Genomic DNA, 23,905 nt, shown 5'->3' on the forward strand with positions numbered 1-23,905 from the left:
AACAATTACCCACAAAACTGATGTGAAACTGACATAGTATTGTAAAACCACATTTGGATAACTGTATCAAACCAAACTATAGGAATGTTCAATTAGAACCATATGCATTGTTCTACAGAACCTATTATTTATGGCCTCCTTTTTCCATCAAGGAAGTCAGAAAACAGGATAATTATCTTCTAACTGAAGGAAGCCTTTTCCTAACAAATGAAGATGAAGCAACCTAATTTCACCAAATTACTTTATACTACTTAAAGGGAAAAAGAAGAAGGAATTGTTTGGGACAATTTTTATCAGTAGTATTCAAACATTCTGTGACTTTAAACATTGTTTCTACTTTTGTTACATTCATTTACTCTAACTATAATAGGTCATTTAAATCACATTTTATTAAACACTGCTTTTTTCTGGATTTAAAGTCCATAAACACAAATAATCTATTGAATTAAAGAAACCTTAAATTGAACTTTAAAAAAATCCTTAAAACAGCTGGATCATGATGAATTGCTCAAGATAACATTAGAGTTCTATTGTAGGATTACAGGAATTTAAAAGCCGAAGAGAAAAAAGGCCGATACAGTAACAGGTTTTTCTTTTCTTTTATTCTTTTCATTTTTCCTCTATGAGGTTACAATTTTTGCAGCTGGTCAAAAATATCATGTTCCCTACTGTCTCAAAAGGCTTTACATGACTAATCTTAACCATGCTTAAAACTGAACATATAAGCAGCTGTTAAAAATAAAGCAAGCATTATGGAAACGTTTACCAATGTGCCAACAAGAATAAAGCACCTTCTTGTTCAATGCCTACCAAATATTTTTGAAGCTGCAAACTTCATCACTGATTGCAGCATCATGTAGAACATTTATATTCTATTGTTTGACACTACTTGTGATTTTGCATTAGGCCTATCTAATGGGCAAATCAATTACTGGTTTGAAGGATAACCATTCTACAGAACATTTAACATGCCTAAATAACATTTAACATACGAAGGATCTACTGAGTCAGACTCAAAATTTATTTATTTAAAATATTTGTATCCTGCCCTATATCATTAGGATCTCAAGCCAGCACACAGATTAATTAAAATTAATTAGGTTAACCCTAGAGGTTTGGCAGGACATCCACAAATGGTACGTGGAACATAGTTGTTGGTAAGTTAATGTATCCTTGGATAATAATAGGTTTCTTATGTTCACAATTATTTGTCAATAATAAGTAGTTCATTCATTTTTATTATACCTATCTTTCAAATTATCATGCATTTATCTCAGTTAGTTACAGCACAATATTTCTATTACCTTATGATGTTCTATCTTAATTCTACAAAAAAACTACTTTTGATATATAGATCTGAATCCTGTGTCACCTTTAAGCATGAGCATATTGCTGTGGCAGGGGCAACTGTTAGTCAGAGTAGGCAACACTGTGCTAGATGGACCGTAGATTGCATAAGCCTTTGCACTTGCAGGTGCTATGCTTTTTACTGAACACTGTATTGCAACCACTAAACCCGATCCACTGATTTTCTCCAAGCACAGGTTCTCCGTGTATCATTTTTCTTGGTCGAAAGGCAGGGTATAAAACAAATCACATAAATAAATAAATAAATAAATTCCCTCCTTCAAAGGTCTTGCCTTCAGTGGATGAAGTAGGTACAAATACACACAGAGCTACCCTTGCTACTGAAGTGAACAGGGAGCTCTACTCATACAGAAGCTCTGAGTAGTACAGCAAATAGCAGGCTGTGGACCACTATATGCTGTGTTACTATATTTTTAAACCAAACTTAAAAGATAAGAAGCTGCTAGGAATGATTAGATAATATTTCAAAACATCTCTATTGAACTTCAGATATTTGAAATCTTACATTCCTTATTGGCTTCAAATTCAGCAGTGCCAGAGTGACGAGACAACCCAGCAATCAAGTGTGCCATCAAGCTTGAGATGCTTTGTGGTAAGCATGCTTTCTTGGGCCCATCCTTTAACTTTTGAATTAAAAAGAACTGAAATCCATAAATTAAAACAAAGTTGAAGTTCATTACTTCATAAAAGCAAGCAGACTTGATGAGCTTTAGAGTATTTGGGGGGAAACATGCTGACATATAGCATGTCACCAATTAGTGTTGAAAGGGACAGAATGTAACTCAAATGTGGAGGATGACAAAAAGAGTTATAATTAGAACGGCCATCAATGAAAAAGCGTAGAAGTTGGCAAAGTTTTTTCCACATGATTTCTATTACAAATGGATTTTAAAGGAAGGTTTGTATTTGGTACACCAGCTATGTCCATTCCTGGATAGGGATAGCCTAGCCACGGTCATTCATGCACTGGTAACCTCACGATTAGACTACTGTAACGCACTCTATGTGGGGCTACTCATGTGTGTGGTTCGGAAGCTACAGCTTGTACAGAACGCAGCAGCTAGGGTGCTCAAGAGGACACCTAGCTCTGCCCGCATAAAACCTGTGCTAAAAGAACTCCACTGGGTGCCTGTTAGCTACCGAGCCACATACAAGCTTGTTCTATTATCATATAAAGCCCTAAAAAACTTGGTACCAGGATACCTAGCAGACAGCCTTTCTTTATATACATCCCAATGACATTTACGATCGTCAGAGGAGGTCCTGTTCATCATTTCAAGACAAACAGACTGTCATCATGAAGAACTTCGATGGCGGGCCTTCTCTGTAGTGGCACCCACCCTATGGAAAACCCTCCTTCATGCAGTTTGTAACATACTTCAAATGCCTCCTGAAAACTTATCTTTTTAGATAAGCTTTCCCTGGACTATAACTTATTCTGGCATTATCTGATCTTTTTAATTTTTTAAAGTTTTAAATCTTTATTTTTGTATATTATGGTTTTGATTGTAAACTGCCCAGAGAGCCTTGGCTGTTGGGTAGCACAAATATGTAATAAATAAATAATAAATAATTGCCTTAAAATTAAACATACAGTATGACTTTGGAGAAGAACTAAAAAGTAGTCAGTATCCTATGTTCACTGAGAAGACCACTCTTCTCCCACAATGGGGTAACTTTACATCTGCAAAAGAGGTGACATAAGTTTAAACACTCTGATAGGAGTTAGTGGGGAGCTCAAGATGACAGTCCCTACCTTCTCTACCCACAGCTGCAATGGAGAGAATATTCTGACTAACTCTGCAGTCCGTCATGGCCTAGCACCAGGTGGATACAAGCCCTAGCAAGGGAACACAGCTTACATATCAAGTCACAAGACATAGAACTATATCATTCTGTTTCATGTCTAAAGAACTATGGGTGCACAAGTGGCAACTCTGACAACGTGGAATTAATGCAAACAACAGCTAGCCAAGGCTAACAACAAACTAGGAAGAGTAATTGAACAGCAAAATATTGGGCTATATGGCTAGGATCCCTGGGTGTGATGGATTGGCCCTATGGTCCCTGGGAAACAACAAAGGCACCATTATTAAAATCCCCTTCTGCCTGATCCTGTGGCTGAAATGCCTATATTTTGATACTGCTGTGTCCCCCCCTCCATTTTCTGACTTAACAGCAATTTTTTTTTGGGGGGGGGTATCCAGAAACTGCCTCTCCCTGCAGTGCTGTTTCCCACCAAGCTATCAGCCAGATGATAGTATTGCCCACCATTTCAATGCATTCCCCATCCCTCTTCTGGCAAAAGTGTGTTAAATATGTGAAGTGAGGATCGTATCTACATTTGAATGAAAATTTGACACACTTGCTGATGGATTTGGTCTTTCCCCCCTTATAGAATAGTACCAATATTTGGATTAAAGATATGTGATGGTTGTTATGAATGAAATAGCATCTCTTGCTTTTTAAAACCCTTGGTATTTGTCAATAGGGTTGTTTTTGGTAGGCTAATCCTGGTTGTGTTTTGCTGCCAGGAGTTCAAATCTTAGCCTGCGGCCACAGGCATCAATAGCTGACATCCTAATTGCTAGGCTTGATTGGTGCTATTCCTGCAAGGGTATTGTTGGGTATTCTCAGTACACAATTCCAGTTGTGCTGCCTTGAACACTGTAGAAGTGGTTTATTTCTCTATGTTATATCTTGTTCATACTTGTATTCTTTTGCCTTTGACCTTGCTGCTAGGATTGTACAGGATTGTTACTACATTATGCCAACATAATATAACCACAAGATTGGTCTCTAATTGATGTTTATTACATCACAATAAAAACGTCTGATAGGAGACAGACACCCACTCAAGAGAAGAGTCAAGTCCTATCTTAGTGCCAATGATTACGCAAACTATATGCACTTAGTTACACACAACATCCTTTTTATTGGTGTCTGTGTGCGAATAGCATTATGTTCTTAATATATTATTAACAAAGTGTGCTGTTAAATATGTGAACTGAGCATTGTATCTACATTTGAGTAAAACATTTGATACACTTGTTGATGGATTTGGTCTTTGTTTCTATTTTTATAGGTGACAAAGATATTAAATGAGAGAAAAGTAGCTAACTGAAAGTTTCTGCTACATTCTGGCATTTATAATAATAAAAGAGGATATGTGCCTGTCAGCCTATCAGCACCATAGCTCGAGGACCATGAAACATAGACACCTGAAATCTGGCATGCACACTAAGGAGACCCTAGAGCTGTGCACCTCAAGGTATTTGGTTATTAAATGCAATAATTTTAATTAATTTAAATGTGTCCATGTGTTTGAAGGAAGCAGTGCCATCATCAGTCTCTAGGAGGCAGACTTCCTAACCAGTGCATAGTTTTGCAGTCAAGAATGTTTGAACTGGAGTGGGTTAGTCTGAGACACAGAATTATATGGCTGTCCACTACTGTGCCATGTCTTAAGTGTTAGAGTAGGCTGTGGCGTTACTGAGACAATATGTCTAACTCTGACTGCTGTGTAACTTTGATTGAAGGATTCACTGTATCAAACTAAAAAATATTCCAACCCATACAAAGCTGGGCCTGTTTGGGAGTATAAAATAAAACACACAACCTGATCAGATTTGTTCTGCTATATTTCTATATTTCTCATGTACAGGTGTGGAAATATTGCATGAGTTGTTGTCCCACATAAAAACTGGTCTTCCTGAGCACCTCTATTGTTATATAAATAAATATTCAAACTTGCATCAGAAACCCAGATCTTTCAGTGAGCAATGCCTAGGCAGCATGGAAGTAAGGATACTGGAATGTTGAGGCTACTGCTAGTTTTCTCTGTTCTTTTCAATGTCCTTCTGATAATTAGAAACAGAGCTCAAAAGTAGCACTCATTGTTATGGACTGTTTTCATCTTTCCAAGCCTGCAATGTTTCTCCTCTTAGCGTTTCAAAGTTCTGCTTTGTCATACCTGTCAAGCCCCTTAATCTCTCAACACTTGAAGAGCAAACTGGAAAGGAATGCATTCATACAAGATGCACTTCATAATGAAAGGCAATTTTAAAATGATGCAATTCTGTGGGAGCAAAAAGGAAGAAGAAATGTAAATGGTTAAGGGCTCAGTCAGAAGATATCTATTTTCCAATAAGCAACTTTATCTTCTAAGTATCATTGTATACTAGCAGGTGAAGAAAAAAACAGTATCTGGTGTGAAAAGATAGTTGAGGTTAAAAGAGCACTCTTCCCAGCTCTGTGTGTGTGGCCGTTTCTACACCTGCCTTTTTTCCTGGGATCATCCCGGGATCATCCATGTGCACGCAAATGATACACAGGGGATCCCGGGAGCAGGCAAGGACGATCCCTCCATTTTCCTGGGATAATCCTTAAGTGTAGAAAGGGACTCTGTATATGTGTGTGTGTGTGTGTGTGTATTTCTCTTTGGCAATAAGGCCTAAGTGTAGTGGTTCGTGAAGGTAAGTGATGAGGCAGCTGCTTGCAGCTGCTTTGGAGTCTCATCAAGGTATTGTAATCATGGATTACACAAAAAAAGTGCCAGTGAATTGTTCAAAAGTGTATTCGTTCTTGCAAAGAAGCTTCATGAGACAAATGTGTCCAAAGCAAGAAATGAAATTGAAAGGAATTTTTTTGCATGTCCAGGCAACAAATTAGGTGGTGACTAATCACCTTGGTGTTCTGTTCTCAGAACAAAGGAGAAGTCTAGGCAATCTAATCAAAGTTGGTTTGGGCTTGTCCAGAGCAACAAAGCAAAGAAAATATAATCAATGCTGAGTTAGTTGTTAATCCATCTTTGAATCCCACTCAGATTTTAGAGATCCCTTGTATAGAACTCAAGGCAAAATGAAAACAGACTTATTAACTTGCAGAATTCACTATAGCTACAATTTCCGGTCTCACAGCTGAGTGGCTGTAATGAAGAGTATAGGAATACTGTGTTGTCCTAGTTTCATTATAAGAAACAAACTAGATTAATGGCAAAGAGGAACAAGAGAGAAGGGAAGGTAATTAGAACCACTAGTGAATTACTTTTTCTTCTTTCCCATTCTTCCCTAGTCCCCTTTATTTTTCAATGCTACTTATGCCAATATCAAATCTATCTCTCTAATCAATTATTGCTCCTTTTGCCTTTAAACGATAGATGGAAAAATGAACACAGGAACTGTAGTGGACATAGTTGATTAAACAAGAGCCTCAATGGGAAAGGACTTTTCATAGTAATGCTGAGACTGTCCAAGAAATTATGCTTTTAGACACAAAGAAACAAATTCCAAATTCTGTCTTTGACAGAAACTGCTTAATAGGGCAATTCTTACCTGTTCCCAATTGAACTCAATGGGATTTATTTTTGAATAGAAATGTATAGGAGTGAATAGTAAGACTGCAGACCTATACCCACTTACGGGGTGTAAGCCCCATTGAATTCAGTGGTATTTACTGCTGTGTAAACATGTATGGGGTTACACTATTAATCCTTAAATTTAAGCTGCTAGAAATGTTTTCACATATTTGTCTGCATATAGTAGATTACAGATGATAAAATGTTAATGTTCTTTCATCCTGTGAAATTTAGTAATTCTAAATCTGCTTTGCAAATATGTCCACAAAACCTACTAGTCCACATGAAGTTTTACTAGTCTGCCTAGCCACAAATATCTATGTTAGTCATTTGCGACCCAGAAATAAAAGAGGACAAACTTTTGTACACCATTTGACATGTTTCATATTCATTATGGGTAACCTGATGCATGATTTGTTCTAGACAGTATATTACCATTATTTTATTTTAGAGTTGGTATAACATAGTGGCTAAGAGTGTTTGCTGGGCAGCTTCCAAGTTGAAATCTATTTTCAGTCACAAAATCACTACGGGGATGTCTACACCAGCCCTATATCCTGGGATTGTCCTGGGATCGTTTCTGTGCATCCAAATGTCACACAGGGGATCCCGGGAGCAAGCAGGGATGATCCCTCCATTTTCCTGGGTTAACCCTTAGGTGTAGAAAGGGCCTAGGTCTAGCTAGGACTGATGAGAGTTTCAGTTCACCAGCTTTTACAGGGACGTATGTTCCTCACCTCTGCACTAGGTGAGTATCTCTCAGCCTTTGTCCCCACCTTCAATATGGTAATAATATTCAATGATTGGATTATTGTAGGGTGACCATATTTTGGAAACCAAAAAGGAGGACAACATGGTCGCCCCCGAGGGGGCGTGTCCAGCACCTGAACATAGCCTTGGTCACATGTCTGATTTTACAGCACACATTTAAGACAAATCTTAATGTTAAAATCACTGAAATAAAGAACAAGTGAGAGATTCAATGTATCTGAAATTAACTTCACTCACTCCTACTTTTGTAGGTTTTGCTGTTCTTTGAAGCTTTTGCTATACTCCGTGTGTTACATTCTCCCCTTCCCTCAAATATCTTTTCTGACTGTATCTTCACTAATTGCAAGCTGCTGTTGTTGTTAACAGGGTTTGCTACTGGCCCCAGATCTGTTTCAAATTTGGTATGGCTAAAGCTCTACCTAAAAGCTATCATGGTGCCAACTTTCAGCTCTTTATCTTTAAAAGTGACAGTTTAAAAATAATAATTTTAAAACCTCATTTTTAAAAAAAGTCCTAAAATATCAATGGATGAACGGATCTGTTTCAAATTTGATGTGGCTAGAGCTCTACCTAAATCCTATCATGGTACAAAGTTTCATCTCTTTATCTTTAAAAATGACAATTTTAAAAATGATAATTTTAAAACCTCAATTTTAAAAAAATCCCTAAAAAAATCAATGGATAAACGGATCTGTTTCAAATTTGGTGTGGCTAAAGCTCTACCTAAATGCTATCATGGTACAAAGTTTCATCTCTTTAACTTTAAAAATGACAATTTTAAAAATAATAATTTTAAAACCTCAATTTTTAAAAAATTCCTAAAAAATCAATGGATGAACGGATCTGTTTCAAATTGGGTGTGGCTAAAGCTCTACCTAAATGCTATCATGGTACAAAGTTTTATCTCTTTATTTTTAAAAATGACAATTTAAAAAATAATAATTTTAAAACCTCAATTTTTAAAAAATTCCTAAAAAATCAATGGATGAACGGATCTGTTTTAAATTTGGTATGACTAAGCCCTTCCTAAGAGCTACTATTGTGCCAAGTTTCATGTCTTTATCTTAAAAAATGATGAAGTTATAAGCATTTTTGTTAATTCCCATTAGAGCTGATCTTTGGGGTGGAAATCCGTATTTCCCCTCCCTCTCCCGGATTTGCCATCAAAAACCCGGGCAAATCCGGTCATATGGTCATCCTAATTATTGTAAAGATAACTGAAGTGTTTGGGACACTCTAAGGCACAACTATAAATGTAAGGTTTTTTTTTAATATTAAAAATGTATAATTATTGTAGCGTTAAAAAATAAATGTTATTTACATGTTCTCCTTGTAGTCCTAGACTGTGACATATTGAAAGCTTTGGAACTGCTATTCTTTAGGAACAGGTACAGCCATAAAACATTTATCATTTAAATTTGATGGAAAGAAAAAGTTTGAAAAATAAGCATAGAGGGGTTTTCCCCAGCAGCCTTTAAAAGATAATGTGGGGACTCCTCCCCTCAGGGGATGGGACTTGGAGCAGATTAGGCCTGGGAGCCAGAGGTTGCCCTCTCCTGTGTTAAATGCTTAACCCTCTCTGTTCTGTGAGCCAAGAAAGAGATCAACGTTGACGTAGTTTCCCATCCCCACTCCAAATACAACTAGCTATCTTCTAAACTGTTATTTTAGTACAGACCTCTGCAGAAAAAGGAAGTAAAATCCACATATATAATAATAACAACTCTCCAATCAACTTTCACTCTCCTTCCCAAGAAATCTACACAGGACAAAATATCTGAAAAGTAACAGAGATAACAGAAATACAGGACTAATACAGCACAAATAAATCATGAGGTTCATTCAAGATTGAAAGATGAGGCATGAAATTTTAAACAAATACTTAAATAAATCATAAATCATAAATCAATTCATACTTATTCAGAACATAATATATCATACTGGCGAGCAATAAAGTTTAGAAAAGGTGTCCGCTTAATAGAAACGTTGCTGGGCTAGCCTGACTTTTACCTAGTCTCAACTGATTAATTACGTTTTTCCCATTACTGTAATATTCCATATTTTATCCATTTTTTCTAGATGACGGAAAAACTAAACAATGAGTTAGAATCAATAAATGTTGCCCTTTGCTTAGAAGATAATAGACTTTTAACTGAAAATGAGCAATGCAGCTATTTTCCATCTGCGCCCAGTGCTTGTTCTGTGGTTCACTAATATGACTAATCTCATAATGTAGCTGAGAATTATGTAAATATAGGTATCTGCTGCTAAATTGACTGAGATGAATAACTTGCTTCCTATAAATAACTACTTACATATATATACATCCCCCCAGGAAGTAACCTAGTACGGCAAATGAACCTCCTAGAGTGAAAAAGCCAGATTGTTGTATGTACATTACTGTTTTCCCCATATTCGATGACTGTTCTCCTTTTATGCAGAGTCTGGGGAAACAAGTTGAGAAGCACAACATTCATTTTTTAATTAAAAAATCAATGCCCACCACTAAGAGGGAGAATAATTGATACATAATTGTTAAATAGCACTCCCACTTGTGCTACAACAATTGGCTCAAGGAAATGGAAATGGAGTTTAAGGAAGATATTGTTGTAGGAATAAATTCTGAAATCTTAATGCCTTGTAATTGATTAGTCATCAAACTGGTCATGATTTACAACACCTATACTAATACAGAGATAAGTTTATCCATCTTAATTTTTTAGAAACTAGCAGTTACCCTCCCCACCTTTTCAATACATATAAGCAGCAGATTCTAATTGATCAACTTTTGACAATTATTTTACTTTTTGGAAACTTGTAGAGGATAACTTCACTATGTACCATCAAGCTTGCATTCACCAGGCTGTCAGGATGGACTTATTAATAACCATCTCCCATTTGCAGACAGGATTATGGGAATACACGAACGCCTATTTTTTTTACAGAAAATTCTCCTGATACTTCACTGGTAGCTATGTTTCTGCAACTGTAATCGGTTATCTATTCTTTATCAATAGGAATTATGGAACTTCATTTTGGCAACATTTAAATTGTCTGAAACCCATTTATTGTATCCATTCTTAATTTGAAAGCCCCAGTTCTTCCAAATTTTCAGATTTGTATCTGAATTCTTTGCTTTTCATTTTTATCTTCCTTTTTTTAAATAATAAAATAAAAATGTGATAGTTAAGAACTCAGTAGTAATAAATGCAGCAAGACCATTTCCCTAATCCATTGCCTTTTGACTGGACACCAGAGCTATTTCCTTCCTGTTTACAAGAACTTGATCATTCATTTCAGTAGATAAGGCAGCTCTATGAGTCCATTCCTTTTGTTCACAGACCTCCCAACTCCCACACTCTACTTAAATGAAGGAATAGGAAGACTGACTTTAGGAGGATGGTTGAAACAAAAACTGTCCACTCTTACAAAAATAAGAAGAGCCATGCTGGATCAGACCAAGGATCCATCTAGTTCAGCATTCTGTTCACACAATGGCCAACCAGCTGCCTGTGGGAAATCCAAAGTGGGACATGAGCGCAAAAGCACCCTCCTGCTCATGTTCACTAGCATCTGATCATGGAGGTACTGCACTGTTTTGGGCAATGGCCTGGTTCAGACAACACACTAAACCATGCTGCTTAACCACAAGCAGCATGGTTTAGCGGGTTGTCTGAACCAGGCCATTTAGTACACAGTGATTTATGATGAGGGCATGCCTGATTTAGGGCAGGGATAGGGAAACTCAGCCCCAGGTGCCAAATCTAGCCATCCTGTGTTCCTCCTGGGTTTCCCTTTTACCCAACAACCAATCATTTGGAGGTTTTCCAGCTTTTGTGCAGTTTTATCCCAATTCTAAAAGGTTGACATACCACTCCCAAGGCTTTGTTTCTGGCAGTGAGGGTGTTAAGCTCCTACATGTTGCAATTTTTGTGGGGTGGAGGTTGGATTTGTAACTTTGGCCCCACTCGCCACTGGAATGTGGCCCCTGCAAGCTTCTCCGAAACTGAATCCCCCTGGATTAAGACTCCCTCTCTTGAGGAATTTATAATAAATAAATATATGATTAATTGTGTCTCTTGAATACTGAAGTCACATTATCATATTGACCAGGAGATTGAAGAGAAAATTTGGATTGCTGAACCTTACGCCTGGCACCGAATCTTACAACACAAGGCAACAGTATTATATCCTTTTAATACAAGTTCCTGCCAAGAGGAATGCGTGAAATATGTAATCATTGTAAAAGCAGTATTTAATGATACATCTGTGTCCAGAAATCCATTTTTGCCATAAAGACAATTTGAGTTTATCAAATTGTAGTAAACCTGTGAAGCAGCATTTTACTGTTATTTATTTGTATGTATTATATAATCATCTTTGCTCTTATTTACTTGTATTTTGGTGGCATTCAGTATCTCCAATCAGGATCAGATCCTCATCATGATATGCAGCATTCCAACATAGGGTGGGCTGAGCAGTAGTGCCTGTTGAGAAAATCATAACATCAAAGTTGCATTTAGAGGACTGGACCTTCCTGGAAACTGAAGGCATTTTAAAAATGGCAAAAGGGATCCACTTTCCTGTGGCATTCTTGCAAATCATGTCATAATCCCATTTTCTCATTTATTCCATATTTACACAGACAGACACACACACACACACACACACCAAGTGTTGCGAAATATAGGCCAACACGTTAGATTTTGGTTCTAACATTATTATGTTTGATACACAGCATATTGTTTGTGCCCTTAGTATTAACAAATAAAAAGAGATTTGCTACAATGCAATATGCCGGAGGCGAACTATACGTTGCAGCAGAAACAGATATTCTGAAACAGATGCACAATATTTTATTCATTGCAAATCTACTCCTACGTTCCCATACCCTTTATGCAAGGAAGACCATAACTATATTCAGAAAGGATTTATGATTAACTCCATCGCTTTAACAAACTCTTAGAATAAGTCCTTGTCTATACTTAAATGTACTAGTAAAATTCTCTTCAGTTGATTAAAACTTGTTCAGTATCTAAATAAAAGTAGCATGAAAACATAGTCTTGTAATAAATAATGCAGGACTAGTAAAAAATTGTAAATTGATGAGGAGTGAATTGGTGGAGCACATCCCATTCACAGGCAGCTTCTAGCAGTCCTCCTAGCTTTGTGGGCTTCCATAAGATTCCATAAAGCTACCTGGCATTATTAATCCACTTCCATGCTCCTCTTAAACATCTATCAAGGCATGGACATAGTTCAGGCAACAGAAAGTGGATAGTGGCTCCTGATGTTCAGCTGATACATAGGACACACTGTCCTCCTCAGGTGATAGGAACTAGTTCCCTCATGATTCTCTTCTCCAAACAGTTCAGAATCCCCCACTATTCTTCCAGCATCCACATGTCATCTTCCTTAAGAATCTGCCTTGGCCCACTTCTTGCTTTTTATAATCACCTGAGTTGGATTTCTTTATATCTGATAAAAGAGTCCCACTAGCTTTGAGGGTCATCCCGCAAACTGTCCGTGGGCGTTTCTGGTCACTAGATCCTAGCTAGGAACTGACACTCTTTGGTCAGCCCTGTAAGTTACTTCCAACCCCTCATTTTCAAACCTTCCAGGTGGCTTAAAAGAGCATGCACTAAAACAGGCATTTCTTTAAATCTGTGTCTAGCATCTATGTCCCCCCCACCGTCTAACACATTTGTTACTTAAGAGTAATATCAGGATCTTAGCACAGAGGGGCTTTTAAAATCCAAATCTGGGGCCCTGCATCTACTCCAGAGTAAAAATAGGGTGGATGGAGATGTAGGTGCTAGATAAAGATTTAAAGTAATCTCTGTTTTGGCCCTTAGAATACAAAAGGCTATGTCAATAAATTGAAGCTGAAGCTGCTGCAAATGCTTGCTGTTAAACAGAAAATGCCTTCTGTGAACTGTGGCGTGAAGTTTTAACCTTTTCTCTTCAGTACACTTAAACTTACAGCGTATGTTTACAGTTGTTTCTAAGCACAAGTGACTTAAACTAACTTAACTCTGTAGCCTTGTTGGCAGGCTGCAAAGTTGCACTTCAACTTTTGTCAGTACTTCAGAGGGGGCATGAGGTTCATCCATTGCACAATGGGGCCCCTGAGGTTCATCCTCTGCTTCAGCAGTGGAAGACAGGAAAGTGTCTTCACATTGCCTAGGCAACCAGACAACTCTTCAGATATACCAGCAAAATGATAGTGATTATTGTGGCTGCACACAGCAGCCAAGGTGCGGGGCGGGGGAAGGCAGATGTGAAGGTAAAGTAAATAGTTTCCCCTACAAAGACCTAATTTCATCCCCATATTTTTACTGGATGATATTGTGGCTCAGTCCTTGTTTTAAGACCTTAAGGAATTCTATCTTACCTGGGAACTGCCTTAACTTCACATCCACACACAACCAGGGAAGTTCATATAAAAGATCAAAAAAATAAGCATTTCTGTTGTAATTCATCCAAACAGTTATTAGTAAAGTGAATATCCATGTGGATAAGTCCCAGTGGCACATCTACATTACTTTGAAGTTTAGAGACATAGTCAATATTAAGTATCATCAAAGCACTTCCAGATTTGTCCTAACAGCAAAGGGGCCACAAATGGATCACTGATTCAGCAAGTCCAACACTAAGAAATCTCTCATTTTATAAGTGTCTTCTGAAATAATATTTTTCCTCAATTCACAAAACTGCGTGACTCATCATCAGTGATTTGCTAACTGGGGAACGCAATAGTAAGAAAACATGAGAGAGATTGAGAGAAGGAGCATAATTTCTAGGGATATAAATATTGGGAAACACAACCAAAGATATACTGCAAGAGCCAGATTAGAGGGAAAGTATGTTACTAATATAAAAAGTCACAAGTAATCTTTAGCCTAAAAACATTTGTAGTAAGGAAAGTAGCTTTAACCCAGAATCCAACATTTGGCAAATGTCGACACAGAAGCAGGGTAGAGGTTAAGTATAGATCTCTTACTTCATGACATCAATGTGACTCCAAAGGTGACTAAACTGACTGTGATTAAATTGCTTCAGTAGAAATAACTGATTGACCTACCATAGACAACGCCTTACCAAAAAATGTTCAGTTGATCCAAACCCCAATTTCCCTTATTCCCCCCCCTCCAGATGTTCATATTTAGTTTTCAGCTTTTGGTAGTCATGCATTATTTTTACAGCTGTGTGATCATATTTTGATAGTATTCCTAGTGCTCCCTTTTCTTGAACTGTGTTTTATATATTCCTCTTTATGTGCAATCTGGAGGAATCATCTTCTCAACTAAGCAACAAAGGATGTGCATGGTGTACTTTTATTCCACAATATTATGCTGGCAGCTATAATGTATTGCTATTATTGCACATATAAAGTTTAAATGTCAATCCTATACATGTTTAGATAGAAAAATGTCCTACAGCTCCCAGCATTGCCAAGCCAGCCATGCTGGCTGGAGAATGCTGGGAGTTGTAGGACGTTTCCTGTCTAAACATATATAGGAATGCACCCATACTGACCTAGCTTGCAGCCCATTGCCTTAAAGTGTTGGGCACTTTAAGCTGCATCTACTTGGGTTAAGGAAGGAAGGCTACAAGCGTTTACTGTTTCAAGTATGTTGTGCACATTGATACTAAAATGGTATTAGTACAAGGAAGATTCAATATGAAACTGCAGAGAACTAGATAAAAAATGAGCCAAGTTTACATGGGGAGGGGAGAAAGAATTATGTGGTTTGCTAATGAGTACAGATCTAAAGTTTTGTTTTATGATATCACTGATAACCTGATTTATCAACCAGAAAATGGAGCTGTAGATGGTTTAGTTCCTTTGACAGAGTTTCATTTTCACTTAATAAGGTCATATAATTTTGCCTCATTGTATTAGAATATTATAATTAACCATGATATCATCCATGCCTGGATATTTTGTATATTAGGGATTTGCCTAGTTGCTGATTTAATAAGGCTGAAGGGCTCACTTAACCAAAGCAGATTTATGTTAAATCTTTATATACTGACCTCATAGTGACAAAGTAAACTCTTCCACACGAAACAGTTTAGATGAACCAAATCAGGAAGCAAGTTCATGAGGAAAAAATTAAGAATCCGCAACATGATACTTTATTTAGTCAATTGCTTTTCAGTTGGGGACCTTTTGTCCAATTAGTCTTGATTTTTAGTCTAATGATGAATAGTCTAATATAATTAATCAGTTAATTACACTGGAAAGCAAAATCCAAACAATTTGAAGGATACTCATAATATACTATCAGGTATATCCCATCTTTCACCTTCTGTTACTCCTTTCCTCCATTGTTACAAATAGTACTGTTAGGGTACTATTCTGTAGATCGTGTGTCTGTCTCTGCATCTATTTCCCTTGGAGTGACACAGACGAAGAGAAGCTCAGACTTTCACTCAACTAGAAAGAAATCTTGATCAATAATCGATGCCTCTTAATTTTGCTGTTGCATGCAGGCTATGAAGGAAAAACATGTACCCACTCACTGTACGACTATTGTTGGCTCCTACTATTCTAATTCCATTACACTGGGAGCACATAATAGGTATTTATACAGAGGGCTCTGGATTTCAAAATTTTACCTTTGCTGTTAAATTCCACATTAACAGTGGAAGTGTCAGCTTTATATCAGATAGATCTTTGAGCTACAAGGATAAGAAAGAGTTGTCCATTGTATAGTTGGTTGTCCAGCTATCATATGCATTGCAATCCTGAATTTCTTTTAGTGAAAGTGCTTCATACCCATTCAAAAGAGCAAATTCCCCATAGCTCTTCCTAACTTGCAGTGGAAAATGCACTCATATGAATCTTCTATCCTTCTGCAATCTTCTATCCTTCTGCAATCACACTTTCATTTACTGACTTCCATTTCAGAACATTTAAAACATGTAGAATATGAAAATTGGTATAGCTTCAAGGTAGGATTTCAAATGTTTCCAGAGAATAGGAAAGTCTTCTTTCATCGGCGAAAAGAAACTTCATCATTTACAAATCATCTTTCCATTCATAAAAGGGTCACAAATGAATCCTGGAATAACTGTGCATATAAATTTATCTGTAATCCATCAGGAGAAAAACAAGTCCAAGCTGATAAAGAGATAATCTATTGTAAATCCAGTGGAGCAGAAGCCAGAATACTCTAGCTGTGATAGATCCTTCCATCATAACAGCAAGCAAGCTGCCCATCATGGGTGAGATACAATCAGCTCAGTGTTGCTTGGCATTTCTATTTATCAGAAGTCAAAACTCAGGAAGCACCAATGAAATACTTCGCAACAAACACCAACATGGCACACAAATTATGCGTAGAAGAAAACTCCATATGAACCTTTCAAAAATAATTCTAGCTAAGAGACTGATTTTGTGAAGTGTTGAACATTTCTATGTACTATAGAAAGCCTGGAAAAACAAAGCCTATCTGCAAGAGAATACAAAACCTGACAAAATTAATCCCAAGTGATAACAGTGAACTATAAATAGTATAAGCTAAAAGAAAAAACAGAATGTATTGTAAAAGAAAAAAGAATCATCAAACCTATCTCAATGAAACAATATATTTATTAACATTTTAGTAGCAGCTATTGAGTAGTAAAGAACAGACAAAATGGAATTCATTTCCGAAAATTCCATTTACTAACTGAACAATTTTTTAGGTCAACCTACTGCCTTAATAGGTGCTTGCAAAAATCCAGTGGTTCAGCTAGAAAACTTTACACCCTGTGCTTAATGGACTTATTTGGGTGGGTGGCACACAACTAAGACTTGTCTTTCCCCAACCCAAACACGATTCCATGTTTTTACAAATACTACTACATTCCCTATATATCAGAATGTTTGCCAAACCTACTTTAAAAAAAATACTTTGGGCAGATGCAGTTTTGCATTTTCAGCTCACTGAAATCATAGTATCATAGTGAGTATAGGAATAAAATTGAGTTTGCTTCTTCTACTCTGATGCCCTCATCATTTGCTGCTCTCTGGGTGATCAGTGGGGTGCTGGTGGCTGGGTTGCAGAGCCCTGGGCAGGATCTACACTATAAAGCTCTTTAAAAGCAGTAGTGTAGATCCGGCCCTGGACTTTGGCCTCAAGGACCAGCCCCAGCCACGCTACTGCACCCTGGTGTTGCTAGGTCCCACCCTCTCTGCCCTTTCCTCTCTAGCACTGGTGCCCCACTTTTTTCAGCCAGTTTGCACCTGCCCCCCTCCCTCCCCCTTCCTGTAACACTGGGAAAGGTATTCCTTTTTCTTCTTTGGTTTTTTTATTTTTAAAAAAATCTGTCCTGTAGCAGGAATCACACATGCTGCCCAACTAAGCAAGGGGCATGTCTGGCTGGTGGAGCTGGCTGAGCAGGTGTTTCACTGAACCCGCGACTCCGTAACTGTGTTTTAAAAAGAATAAGAATAAGAAAGGATCCCTTCCGGATGTTGCTTGGTAAAGGAGAGGAAATGGTAAGTGCGGGGACTGCCCTGGTCATACTTTTCTCCCCACCCACCCCACTTTACCAGGCGATACTAGGAAAGGGAGAGTTTTCATTTTCTACTTTATCAAAACACTTGTGCAATGGTAAATGTGCTGCTCAGTCAATTGCTGGAGCAAGCTCAGCTGGTGCTTGGCAAAACAGCCCATCTATTGCCATGTGACAATTTTTTTAAGAAGGAAAAAGATCCTCTTTCTGTCCCAATGCCACCTGGTGTGTGCGTGTGTGTGTGTGCATGGGTGGGTGGTGGGGGAAGAAAAGGTAAGGTGAATGCCAAGGCGACCTTGTCATTTGGTTCTTCTCACACACAAGCACCCAGTTAGCTACATCTAGAATGGAAAAGGGTTCCTTTTCTTCCCCTTCTTCCTTTAAAAAAGAACAGCCGTTCAGCAGTGACAGGCACTCTGTTCAGCAAACCACCTGTCAGCTGGCTGCAGCCATGTGTCTCCACCACTACCTTCATTTCCCTGAGTGCCTCTCTGGCCCAGGGGCACTTTGGGAAATGAATGGGGTAGCAGCCATGGCTGCAGTTGGCTCAGCAGTATGCCTGCTGCCATTGAACTGCGGTGTGGGTGTGGGTGGGTGTTGCTTCCCCAAGTGGGATGCTGTCACCTTTCTCTAGGGGACACCTGCACTGCAGGGCTTCAGACTTTTACCTAGAGGTCTGGAGGTAGCAGCACTGATGGCGGTACTAAACCTAAAACTCAAGGATTAACAGAAAAGTCTGAAAATGAACCATTGCTACTATTACTAGTGGTAGTAATTTTCGTAGTGCTTTTTAATGTTGAAAGCACTCATATACATTGTCCTGTAATCAGTGGAGGCTGGTGGGTGTAATTTCAGTGAGGCTGTGAATCCATTCTGGGTATCAGCCAGAACCAGCCAGAACTCTAAAGGATCTATCCAAGGTGCTGAATTCTAGCAGCACAATAAGTTCAGGACCCTGGATAGCTCTTTTAGACCTCTGGATGGTTTTGACTGAAACCCAGAATGGATTCCCAGCCCCACCAAAATTGAGGCCATCAGCCTCCACTCTTGCAATGCTTATAACAATCCTATAAATTATGTCCGCATTATTATGACTTTCTGATTTGTAGCTCAGCCTCGTAACCACTATAGTACATTATATGAGCTGTCACAACCAGCCAACCAGAATATTCAAGATGTAGCATTTAATAGAGATCAGCTCTCCAGCACATGTCAGCCAGAATATGTTGGATTGTGGGAGTTCCAATGCCCTTTCACACATTTCCATCAGCCTTGCACTGGGAGATGGGGCATTTTGATCAGGGACGGGGCATGTATAACTACACTTACAGAATGCAAGCTGTGTGTGTGTGTGCATGCTATTTATAACAAAAAAATGGTGGGCTGGGAGAAAGAAAATACATTATTCTGGTTATAGCTGCATATGAGATCTGCCTTCTATAAAATAGATGGCCAACTATGCTTTCATTAAATTAAGACAAGATGACAAATATAAAAGCTGCTAACATGCACAGCAGACAAATATTAAACATTATAGAAGGTTTCTACTGCACAAAATGGATTTGAGCACTAGGGAAGAAAATATATTGAATGCACTTTCTAATGAGTTTCATTCATTCCTCCCTCCCACACAGTGAGGCTTATAATGGCAGTACAATTGACATCCGATTGTGGAACGGGAAGCACACACTTCACAGAATGTAAGAAAGAATCAGTGAAAAGCAGACATAGAGCCAAGGCTGATGGGGCTTTGAGTTTGAACTGCAATGGTAGCTAGCAAAATGAATGACCAATGACACCACTCAATGCCTGCTTAATGCACGGCCTTAAAACACACACACACACACACACACACACACACACACACACACACACATCTAAACCATAAATGGTCCCTGCTGAATCTGAACAGAATATTGCAGAAATCAATGTGAATGTCAAAGGAGTCTTGAATAGTTAGTGGAAAAACATGATGATGGCCAACCTCTCCAACAATAACTAAGGAACAAACAAACTGAAGGACTCTCTAGAAGGACATTAATTAGCTGAGTAAAAGATATCACACTTAACCAAATATTATTGGTACTGACTGGTAACAGAGATATGTGGGGAAACTGAAGCATTATTCTACTGACTCCATGTCAACAAATGTTTCTGCAATCCAAGCAGCCATCTATAACAGCCTCTGTTGTACAGAAAACCCAAATAGGTAATAAAACTATCATATTATTCAATCAGATGAAACTAGGAACTAGATAGTTCCATTATTATAAGTATTATAAAACAACAACCACAATACAAGTTACTTAATATAGATAAATCTCAGTTAGATAGAAGTACAGTTGGGGTTTGAGCAGCATGAAGCAATTCAAATCAATCTATTGGAACATGGCTGTCCAGATGTCTTTTTCCCAGTCTCTGCGTGGAACAACCCTGTGAAATTTATTATTATTATTTTATTTATTTATTTATTTAGCACCATCAGTGTACATGGTGCTGTACAGAGGCACAAATTTACCCAGAATTGTGAAACATTCCTCATAGAGCTCTCAAGTTGATTAATTTTTGATGGTGCATTTCAGAACAGGCTCCGTTCACAATCCCATTTCTAAAAAGCTTGGTACATCCATTCATTTTAAAAGTGTCAAATCAGGGATGAATCAATGTGTTAAGAATTGCCTGGTAATATTGTTGGAGGATTAATCTTACAGAATAGATCATCAGCACGATTACCTTTGGCATTCTATGTTCACAGAGTTCCAGTCTAAGCATGAAAAGCCGTCTAATGCCAGCATAGGAGAACTATATATTGAATGATCTGCCACCATTCAATATTTAATCCTGCAATTGAAGCCACTAAAGGGATACAACAAAGTAACAAGATGAATGAATTGTGACCTCCAACTTGCAAAATGACATCCTGAACAATTTATCTTTCGGGCGTGTAGTGCGTCCCATGGCTAATATTTCTATCGCTTCTTCGGAGTTTGGGATTTGTAGATTTGATCAATGCTACATTAGCAAAGTACCTAAGGTGACAGACTGGGGATCCATCGCTTGAACAATATGCTAGGTCAATCTGGCATATCTGGAGTCTAAAACAAAGGCCTATTAATGAAAAATCAATTTTATCTCAACAACTGCATGACTAAGCAAATCATGCAAGGTGACTAGAAATTAAACACTGTGAATTATTTGAGTTATTTTAGCCAAATAAGCCACCATGGGTTTTTTTTAAAAAAAGCTCCTGACAACACAATAGCCCCAAACCTAGTCATTATCTCTCCATGAACAGAGGGAGTCGGATGTGACGAAGAAGAAGCCTGGGGCTGGAGTGCTCTTGCTCCTCACATGTTTGATCTACCCAGGTAAGAGAGTGCCCGAAAAGGCTAGGATTTGAATGAAAACTCCAAGAGTAGAAATGAGGACTTACAAATGGAAATGCACAACAATTCTGGTGTTTTTAAAAACTACCCTCTGAACCCATTTGTCTTCTTCTCCACACTACTCTCTAACATACTTAAGAGTAGTGGATGCCATATTCCCATCTCCTGACCAAAGGCTAAATGAGGCTGTTGAACAATTCAGCCTCCTCATGACTCAGAACCATCTCAGCAATTGCAATGTCTGTCCTCACATCACAATGTGTATGTGCTGTTGAAGTGTTGCATTTTTAAAAGACATCTCCCTTCTTCCTTCAAAGCTATTTTCTGGCAAAATTACATGTAGCACATTTTCCTCTGACAACCTCCCCCAAACCATCTGTCTTAAGACAGAAGTAAGTGCCTCAACATCGCTACTGCAAGGGACCCTGAGCTCAATATTAGATAGATAGATTTCCTTCTGTTATTGTGACTGATTGACAAGCTATCATCTAAGAGATGGTTTTAACAATAAGTACAGCAATTCCAGTTCTCAGTTCTGGTGCTTCGAGTACTTTGAGGATCAAGTCTTGGTTTCAGGTAGCTTTTCATTATCTAAGAGATACAGTTCTTTCTCTTCTTTTTAAAAATTTAATTATATACTGGTTATTATAGAAGTATAAGAAACACTAGCAACAGTAACGTTCAGCTAGCAAACTTTCTGTTGCTTCATAAATCCAAGAATTAACCATGGAAGATTTGTCCAGGCAGTTGATACCTCCAACTGAAGTTCACATGACACTTATACATAAAAGTGTAAATCAACTAAGGCCTTTTCAAGACCAGCGGTTATCCAGGGCTGATACCCAGGATCGCCCCTGTGCGTCCAGATAACGCACAGGGGATCCCAGGCTCAGGGAAGGATCATCCCTCCATGGCCCCGGGATAAAGCCCTACACTTTGGGCCCAGTTTTCCCCGTGGTCTCGGGCTGAGCCCGAGACTGCGAGCGTGTTGTCCGTTTCCGCGGCAGAGCCGGGAGCCGCGCATTGGGGCTAGGGTGGGGGGAGAGGGGAAATCAATTTGGTTTTTTTAAAATCCCTACCTTTAGGCACTCCAGAGTTCGTGCACAACCAGCCCTTTAAAAATTAAAAAAAAATGGCAGGCGCGATGCCTCTTCTTGAGGCCATTGTGCCTTATGTGTAAACTAGGGCGAGATCTCGCGTTATTCACAATGCGAGGTCTCCCCTCCTCTCCCCTGGATTATCAGGTAGGTCTAGCAAAGGCCTGAGTCTCTTTTACATGGCATTTTGAATTAACTAATGCATTAAGAGAGAAAGCGAGAGTGCAACATGGGAGCCACTTCTTCATGGGTGGATCTTATACTGTTCTACTAGCATCTATAAAGAGGAACCAATAAAAGTCTGGCAGATTACAAAGTTCATTCCACAACCCAAAATTGCTTGCCTCTGCATGCTGGGCATGGGAAGGAACCACTTCCTTCACCTGAACCAGGCAGTTCGTCTTTGCAGATGTTACAGGATGACGTAGGATACAACTAAACAAAAGCAAGTTCCCACACCTATTTGACAACATATGAGCTGGGCCCTTAAAATGCCTATTTTATGGCAAATCTATAATATTTATTTATTATTTTAGTTTATATGTGAGCCACTCTTCAGCCAAAGTGCTGTGGTATACAAAGTAAAAACAATGACATACAATAAAATAATATACAAAACCAAACACAGCAAAGAACAATTCTAATACAAAGCAAGACGCATACAGACTAATAGACATGCAATGCAATCTTAAGCATGGTTTTTCAGTAGTCCTATTGAGCTCAATGGGGCTTACTCCCAACTAAGTGTTCTTAACTCTAAAAGGTTTTCACCTTGCATTGAAAAGAAAACAAGGGTAGCATCAGGCGAACCTCTTTTAGAAGGTCATTCTAGAGCTAGGGTGTCATAACTGAAAACGTTCTCTCTCCAGGCACCACCTGAAGTACTTGAGGAAGTACAGTGCACAAGGATAAGATCAAGGCAGATTGAGAAGGGAGAAGATGGGTTTTCAGGTACCCTGGTCCGAAACTATTTAGGGCTTTATTGGTTAAAACCAGCATTTTGGATTAAATGGACCAAAAAGCCACTGAAGCTGTTTACCGAACTGTAAAATATGTTCCACAAGTCCAGCCCCAGTTAATAAACATGCTTCTGTAATTTCTGAATAGTCTTAAAAGGTGCCCCACATTCAATGCTTCGCAATAGTCCAATACAGAACTATTTGTATTTATTTATTTAGATATACCAGAGATGTACATAGTTTCTTTTCTGAGAAGGAAAGTGGGGAGCAATTTATGACATCTCCTTCCCCTAGAAAGCCCCTATATACTGAACCTTATATTTTTCATATATGGGAATAAAAAAAGTCAGTAAACTGAGAATGACCTATTTGGCACATATCGAAACAAGGCACCGTGGCTTATGCCACGGTGGCTTGTTTAAATCAATGGTGCCATTAGCCTTATTACCTAACTAGGTG

The 23,905-nt window shown here is 38.4% G+C and overlaps 1 protein-coding gene across 1 annotated transcript in view; it reads right to left on the reverse strand.

The window, feature by feature from the left end:
• Positions 1 to 23,905, reverse strand: part of LOC134404426 (teneurin-3-like) — a 211,603-nt gene that overhangs the window by 131,086 nt on the left and 56,612 nt on the right. Inside the window, exon 3 of the mRNA XM_063135114.1 lies at positions 11,890 to 11,982. Coding sequence (XP_062991184.1) covers positions 11,890 to 11,982 — 93 coding nt within the window. The remainder of the gene's footprint in view (positions 1 to 11,889; positions 11,983 to 23,905) is intronic.

This window comes from Elgaria multicarinata, chromosome 10 (assembly GCF_023053635.1).
Source record: "Elgaria multicarinata webbii isolate HBS135686 ecotype San Diego chromosome 10, rElgMul1.1.pri, whole genome shotgun sequence".
Taxonomy (NCBI): Eukaryota; Metazoa; Chordata; class Lepidosauria; order Squamata; family Anguidae; genus Elgaria; species Elgaria multicarinata.